At 39.6% G+C, this 8,147-nt stretch overlaps 1 protein-coding gene across 1 annotated transcript; it reads right to left on the bottom strand.

The window, feature by feature from the left end:
• Positions 1 to 32: 32 nt before the first annotated feature.
• LOC103133251 (plexin-C1-like) lies at positions 33 to 8,141 on the bottom strand. Its single transcript, XM_007545024.2, has 10 exons — positions 8,121 to 8,141; positions 7,872 to 8,039; positions 6,632 to 6,728; positions 6,453 to 6,554; positions 5,052 to 5,155; positions 4,932 to 4,973; positions 4,725 to 4,849; positions 3,913 to 4,114; positions 2,249 to 2,395; positions 33 to 225 (listed from the first exon to the last, which is right to left on the bottom strand). Exons 2-10 carry the CDS (start codon positions 8,016 to 8,018, stop codon positions 49 to 51), a joined length of 1,143 nt encoding a protein of 380 aa, XP_007545086.2. The 5' UTR covers positions 8,019 to 8,039; positions 8,121 to 8,141; the 3' UTR covers positions 33 to 48.
• Positions 8,142 to 8,147: the final 6 nt, after the last annotated feature.

Raw genomic sequence — 8,147 nt, 5'->3', positions numbered from 1 at the left:
AGGACCCTGTGTGTGAATCCTGCAGGCTGCAGCACATTAGTGCCAGTTTCACTCACCAACATTGACATCTCTGATCGAGGTGTTATACGCGAAGCCAAACTTGGTTTTGAAGGTGTTGAGGATCTTCTCTTTGAGCTGCTCCACGGTGTCGCAGCTGAGGGCGTCCACCTCCAGAGGCTCGCTCACCTCTCCATCACTGCCCACTGCGAACAGCACCTTCAGCTTCTGGAGGCGCAAACACACATAACTTCTCATTCATCTTTTTCTATGCCTGCATAATAAAAGAATCCTTGATCAATCACAATCACATGTCAAATCTATACGTTTTTGCTCCTTTTTTTTGTCATACTTTTGTGTTTTCAAGTAATTTTTATGTTGATAACCTGAACAAAAACATAAGATACACTTTTCAAATAATGGCTATTTATTAAGGGGAAAAAACCTCCTATCCTCACCCACCTGGTCATATGTGAACGTATAAATCTCTCCAATCATGAATAGAATTCTAAGACCAAAACCCCTTCAGAACAAAAGTGAAAGCTTTAGGAAGATCTGCTTCCTGTTGCATCTGCTTTAAAACTAACGACATCCAGAAAATGACAAACTGAACATAAAACATGGTGGTGGTAGGGTGATGGTCTGGGTCTGCTTCTGCAATCTGGATCATTTCTCAATTATCACGACGACGTATTCTGAAAATCCTGGAGGAGAATGGCAGCCCACCGGTCCAATGCAAACCTTCAAGATTGCGTCCAAGTGGATTGGAATAATAAAACACTAAATAAATGTTAAAGTGTTTTTCAAGACTTTAAGTTCTGTTTATTTAGAAATTGTTAAATGTGAGTGGGATCTCTTCCATGTTAATGAAATGATCTGGTGACATACTGAGTTCAGTTGCTTTTCAACAAACTCAGGGAATCTATCAACTTTAGCTTGGAAGTCTGCTGGCAGTTTCTGATACTCCAATGTCTGGAATGACTCTGCTCCACCAGCGAAGTGTGCAACAGGGCGGCGCGAAGCGGAGACGCATGCAGTAAACCTGGGGTGAGAGAGAGGCGGTTGTGGTGCGTGTCGCAATAACGGCAAGACGGCCCGTCTGCAAAATCATTTCCATTCATCCTGTGGTCCTCTAGCTGTTTGCAGATGGTCACTATCTGCAACCATCACCATCTGGTTGTAGATGATGATCAAGAGTGACTTGTAAAACATACAAGTTGCTCCTGACTATAAAGACAGAGGATCAGTCAAACTATAGAAAAATAGTGCAACTGCACATCTGATGTTATCACTGATCACTGATTTGATGCAACTAGCCACACATTTACTGACAGCTGTGTTCTGAATGATAAATCACTGAACTATTTAACACTTAATGCAGTTTATTTAATGCTATCAGTTTACTGATCGGAGAGCTGCTAAATGTGTAAAACACCACTTTTACCAGCAAACTGAGCATTTTATCACACTTCAAACATCTCATAATATGGCCTTATCAAGTCTGTAGTTTGATTTTCTACTTTTCCAAACATTTTAGATGTTTTCTGATGGATCTGCCGATTTTTTAATGGTAAATGGGAGTAAATTTGTTGTGCTATGCATGTTCAAAGGAAAGAGAGGAAGTTAGTTATCAGTTCCTGTTCCTACAAATAAGTTGACTTAGTTCCATAGATGCATTCACTTCAGTGATTATACTGAAACCTTAATAACTTTACAATAATAAAAATTAACACTTGGTAAAAAGAAAAAAGACAAACAAAAGTGTAAAATGAGTCTATTTGAAAATGTTTGGTTGTTAAGACAGTTTTCGATCTAGACTCTGTAGTTCTGTTTTAACTAAACCAGAGAAACCAAAACAACAGAGAATTAGGAAGCGTTGGTTTGTGGGGCGCGTTGAGAACCATGCAGAGTTTTAGCATGAACCATCAGGCCATGCAGACATAGAAATACCTCTTAAAATAGTTTTGGGTTTTCCATTACAGTTTAGTTTAATTTCGCTGTGACTTTTTGTCAAAGTGTTTTCTACTTTTTTATTAGTTATTATATTGTTTAGTTTTAGTTTAGTTTTTATAACTTGTAATATAAGTTTTTTTCATAAAAAATTTCACATCAGTTCAAAAAGCTACTAAATAAACATTATTTATTTCAGTTAAAAATGGTTTCTCAATTTCAGCTTTTGTTATTTTGTTAGTTTCAGTTAACTATAAGAATCTTGGTATGTGTGTGTGTGTGTGTGTGTGTGTGTGTGTACCAGCTGGCTGAAGTCCTGAGCCTGCCACAGCAGCCAGTCCTCGCTGAGTGTGTACAGAGCTTTCTCCGTCACGCAGTCCACCGGCCCTTTGGAGATCTGCTGTGTGAGCGCGCTCACCAACAGGAACAGATGCTGCCCGACACTTTCCTGCACAACACCAGAGATAAAAATAAAATAAGAACATCAGCAGCTGACTAACTTACGCACATCAGGTTTGTGTAGGCTCGAGTTTACTTTGAGCTTCTTGTTGCACGTGGTTCCTGTGGTTACAGAAAAAGCTTGGCTTAGAATATAATCAGCCACAATTAGCATCCAGCTTAGAGGCATCTTAATAAATACATATATAGCTGTGATAAGCTGTGTGGTTTTTTGCACTTGTTTATCTGAAAAAGTTAATATCAAATCATATTTTAATATCAAAGATGACCTGAGTAAATAGAAAAAGCTGTGCTCAAATAATTATTATTAAGAGCAAAAAAGAGTGAACCAAACCAACTGGGGCTACATATGTGAAAGAGGAAATGGCTCCTCTGACTGCAATCTGGTCGTCACCCTTGAATCTGGTTGTCACCCTGGTAACAGCAGCTGCTAAGCGCTGCTGTTACCAGGTGGTGAATCTTTTACATCACTGTGGAAGAGTTTTAGACCGTTTCTCTTTCCAGAATTAGTTTATTTTGGCCACACTGGGAGGTTTTCAAGCATCAACACCCAGACTTTAACTAGGCCACTCCAAAATCTTCTTTTCTTTCTTTCTTTTTTTTTTTTTTGCATTTCTAAAGTGTAACAGGACACACACCTCCCAAAATGTTCAGATTAGTTCACAGATCCTTTTCTAAAAGGTCTTTGTGATCGTAAACATGACTTAGTGAGGCAGAACGATGTGCTCTCTTCGGTCAGCGGTGGTTTTGGTGTTAGATCCGACGCCATTTTGTCACTTCTCTTTCTTACTGCCGAGTCATGACCACCAACCTTAACTGAGGTAAGTGAGACAAAGGGGTTTAGATGTTGCTCTGCATTCATTTTGACAGAATATTTTTTCCCAGGGTGTCCAGGTTGGTCTGGATGGATTCATCTTTAAATAAATTAAATTGTTATTTTATATTTACTTAAGTTATCATTGTGTGATATAAAGCTGTGCTTTAATATCACACAATGACACAATGTCACATTTCACTGTGAAGTGTGACAAACAAGCAGAAACAGAGATAATCTGTATTGAGTGGGGACATTTTAGCAGCTCTGTGTGCCAGACAAGGCAGTTTTCACAGAATTTACGATAAGAGATAAAGATTCTGAACAATGCACTAATTTTATGTCCCCTCTGATAACTGTCCGTAGCCATAGTCACGTTTCCTATAAATAAGCAGGGAAGTAGTTTTTTAAACAATGTTTTAAGTTGCTCTTCTGGGTAAAGAAAAAACATTCGAAGAGTTTCTCAGTATTTCTTTTCCCATGCTTGTAAAAACTGTCTGAACCGAAGGCGTCTGCACTGATCAATGTTCATTATTTTACATCTTAACAACAGAAACCATCAGATGTGCAACAAAAATCGTAGATGGAGATAAATGAGTGAGAATCATCAGACTGGGATCATAGCAGCTTCACTGTCTCTGACTAGCTACACAGGAACAATCAGACCGGTCAGACAGTTTTCTTGAACCGACCCGCAGGAAGCCGTAGAGGCAGACCGACACCCAGTTGGTCAGCAGCTTCTCCACCGTGGACTCGGTGCGCCTCAGCAGCAGTTTGGGCTGAGCGGCGGTGCTGTGCTGCTGCATCAGGTCCTTCAGCAGGACCTCCATCACCTCCGTCAGGTACGACAGGTTGCCGTGAAGCGCCACGGTGAGCAGAGACGCAAGTGTGCACCTGAAGGAGAGAGACGTTAACTGAACTGTCCACTGCAGAAACACAAACCTTACCAAGTATGTTTTTTTTGTTTAGTTTTTAGTTCAAATAAGATAAAAAGTAACTCACAAGGAACTTTCCTGCAAGTTATAGGAGCTGGTTTTAAGTGAATAATGCTTGAGTATAGATAAAAAGTATCTTAGTGCTGCCAATTACAATCTCATGTGGCCCAGCTCAGCGTATACATGAGGATGATTGACAGCGCTAAGCCCCTCCTCCTGGCTCTGATTGGTTGTTTTTTGTCGGGACTGGTGCATTTCTTCAGACGGTAATAGTAGCTCAGGAGGATGTGGAGATCAATCTTTTCATGGATTATCTGTGTTACCTGTTTCCAAAAAACATTTTTGTGCGTGTGTTTTTTTTTTATTTTTTTATTTATTTTTTAATAAAAATTACATACTGGACCTTTAAGGAATTATTGACTCAAAACCAGCTACTATATCTTCCACAAATGTTACTTTTATGTTAGTTTTGTCTTATTTCAAGCAAAAGAAACAGAAACTTCCTGGTAAGATTTGATGTGTTTTGCAGTGATAAGCGTTCCGTTTGTCCATCCGGTCATCAGATTTACTTGTCTTTGACGGTGAAGCTTTTCTGCTCCTCTAGCGCGTGCACCATGGTGGTGAGAAACAGCTGGTCCTGGATCAGCCTGGAGAACTTCTGGCAGTGCTGATCCAGCTCCACCTTCTCCACGTCCTGATTCCGGATCAGACAACAACAAACGTCACTGACGCTGTGTGAGAGCGTCCAAAGAGCCGCAGCTGCCATTCATGCTTACCTGACCAATGTCTTTGATGCACAGCTTAATTAAAGAATCACTCTGGAAAACAGAAGGTAACTGTTATATATCCGCAGGGTATCAGTGTGATTGGTGTTGCAGCACACGGCTTGGTTTCACCTCAGGGAAGAAGGTTCTGGAAGCAAAGTGCTTGTAGTCCAGGAAAGGAATGGCTCCGACGTTTTCCATCAGGTCAGCCTTTTCTGTCTGCAGATCTATGAATCCTGTGAAGGAAACACACAGTGGAGGAAAGGCAACACTAACAACCACAACACGGCTAACACTTCTTGTTCTTATCAGCTGGTAACGCGGAAACGCAACAATCAGTTTGCAACATCACAAAGTTTATTGATACTTTATCTGAGTAGCTCAGCAAAAGCTGCAGTCAAGCATGGGTTTCTGAAAATGGCTTCCGTTTACCGTCAGGTCAACTGGAGCAACAATTTTCAACTTGTGAAAAAAGGAAGCGCTTCAAAAAGGAACTGAGTTTGTGTTAGACGCCCAGGGAGGTGGAAGAGTTGAAAGCGAAGTGGTTGAAAAGGGACAAAGTGTGTAAATGTTTCATCATCAGCTCTAAACAGAAGCCAGTTCTCTGTCACTGGAGGGGCAGCATGTCACACAGAACCTGTATTAACATGAAAAACTTTAATATATGATTTATTTCTGTTCTCAATGAACCAGAACAACATGAACACAACGTCTCCATGGAAGGCAGGTGAAAACAAACAGCGAATATTAACATTTCGCTGCATCTATTTCACTCAGTTAGGCTCATGAATCATCTGAGAGACAAATAAAATTCACCTAAAGTTCTGTTTTGGAAAAGATTTAAGCCAACAACAACAACAACAACAAATCCACTCTAAGGACATCAGGATGTTATCTTGGCTTCACTAGCAGGAAGTTTGTTTCTGATAGGAAATGAGATGGGGATCTTTTAAGAGATAATAAAACAGTCAGTGATTATGAATATGATCTGCTTTCATTTACATTATATAAAAATTGTAAGTCAAAACTCATTTAACCATCTTAATGTTCAGTGGAACAACCTTTAGAGACATACCAGCCTTCACACACCTTCAGCTGCATCCACAGATTCTCAACCAATTCAAATTATAAATGCTTTATTGATCCCAAAGGGAAACTAAATGTTGCAACTCAAATTATTTGAGATTCTTTAAGGAGTTATTATAGGTGGTAATGGCCGTGGGAAGGAAGAATCTCTCGTAGCAGTCAGTATTACAGCAAACTGAAAAGGTCTCTGACTGAAGGCACTGTTTCTATGACAACCTCATGAAGAGGAAGGCCAGGGTTGCTTCTATGACTGGGTCACTTCAACATGTTGAACAAATTAAACTATTGCTTAGAACCTAATCCACCATTGGCAATGCTGAGTCAAACTAATTGACCTCAGCGTAGGACGTGTTTAGGATCAGATTAATACACATTAAGCCCTGATGAATGCAGCAGGTAACAGAGAACAAAACAAACCTATTACCAGACTCAGAAATAAGGACTGACCTTGTCTGATGTCATTCCTAATGTCACACTCCAGGTTTTCCATCAACTTGTTCATCCTAACGGTGAGCTGCTCCCGTTGTCTTCGGTAGATGACAAACACCACTGAAATGAACGAGCCGACATGTAAAGAGAAATCTACAGCATGTTGTTGGTGGAGGTCAAAACCATGGTACACTTACCAACCAGGGTGATGGGGATCAGGAGTATGATGAGCAGTGCTAAAAAATAACGTTGAGATGATGCGTTCACTGTTATAGATTCATCTCCATATGTTACCTGTAACAGACCATAATCACAATAGTTGGTAACACTTTATTGAAGGATTGTACGCATAAGACTGACATGAAACTGTCGGGCAGTCATTCATCCAGCTGCCCGCCATGTTTTTGAGATAAAACATGTTTATAATTGACATGAAATTTGAAAATATCACTTGATAGTTATGCATTATTGGAAGACTGGACGATTAATACCTAAACACCAACTATAAAGTCTTTAAAAAAAGTAATCATTAAAAAATAACTAAAATAAATGAACAATCTTAAGCCTGGTGGGGGCACAAGTACAGCCTGGTGGCCTGCCAGGCTTATAATACACTGCAGGGAAACCGTGCAGGTGTCATGTCATGTTTATGACAGTCTCATGTCAGTTTTATGTACACCCCTTCAAATATAGTGTTACCCAGTAGTTCATAGAACAAACAGGTGGTACAGCTTTAAATATGCTAATGCTGAAACTGTTATCAAGCCAAAACGCTTTCTAAAGCATCCATCTCATAAAGCATAAAGAGTCACAATGAGCCACCAGACAGATCAAGCTAACAGGTTGAATGAATGCTACAGAGACATTCTTATAACATAAAGACACTGGATTTGATTCTAGAAGAATCTAATCTGGTGTTTTTGTCATTTTCAAATTTTAAAATAAAATCACAATGAACACAAATAACTGGTTGTGCCAAACTTTGACTACGCCAGTTAAAAATGTTCCTTTTTTAAATTCAATCCATTTTGTGTTTTTGCATGAAGACCACAGAGCAATTTGGGCCAGCTTTATACTTTGTAACTCCTGGTTTTGTTTTTTGATCAGCCAAAGCTCTGCAGTTTTCCTACATCCTGCTGGTTATGTGGTCAAACTCATGGCTGTTTCTTTATCTGTTCCTGGTTCGACTTTATTTTCTGCATTGTCCAGTTTTCTTGCTCCTGGCTTCAGTTTCTGTAGCCTTTGTTTTTATACAACACTATAGTCATTTTAGTTTATCTGCTTCCATTAACATGTTCTGTTCTGTTTTTTGTTTCTTCTTAACCAAGTAATGTGAGAAACTGCTGGGGAAAGGCTGGTCTAGTTACAGCTAAAAACACAGGATTTCAACAGCACTTCAAATTATTAAACCTATACTATTATAAATTTAGGATTCACCTTGATCATATCAATGTCAGAGCTTTGCAGGTCTTTGATCTCACAGATGAAGGTTTCTGTCTTTTTGTTGATTTCTTCAGGTATTATGATGCAGGGATGTTCAACTTCATTCTGAGTTCCCACAACCAACAGGTCTGCTTCTGTCATCTGCAGCTTGTCTGCCTTTTTCTGAAAGAACAAAACCAGTTTCCCCTTCAATAATAACATCAACATGTCTGAGTGAACAAATGTGGACAGAACCTGCCGTACCTGAATAGTGATGCGGACATCTTTCCC

This window comes from Poecilia formosa, unplaced genomic scaffold, assembly GCF_000485575.1.
Source record: "Poecilia formosa unplaced genomic scaffold, Poecilia_formosa-5.1.2 Scaffold2437, whole genome shotgun sequence".
NCBI lineage: Eukaryota > Metazoa > Chordata > Actinopteri > Cyprinodontiformes > Poeciliidae > Poecilia > Poecilia formosa.
Note: the sequence above shows the minus strand (reverse complement) of the source record. Positions and strands in the feature narration are given on the sequence as shown.

Bases quoted from the DNA above. Each gene is read 5' to 3' on its own strand.
- LOC103133251 (XM_007545024.2), bottom strand. From the start codon at position 8,018: ATGACAGAAGCAGACCTGTTGGTTGTGGGAACTCAGAATGAAGTTGAA. The intron at 6,729-7,871 runs GTGAATCCTAAA...GGTCTGTTACAG, and splicing joins CTGACATTGATATGATCAAG to GTAACATATGGAGATGAATC. The intron at 4,850-4,931 runs GTAAGCATGAAT...ATCCGGAATCAG, and splicing joins GCATCAAAGACATTGGTCAG to GACGTGGAGAAGGTGGAGCT.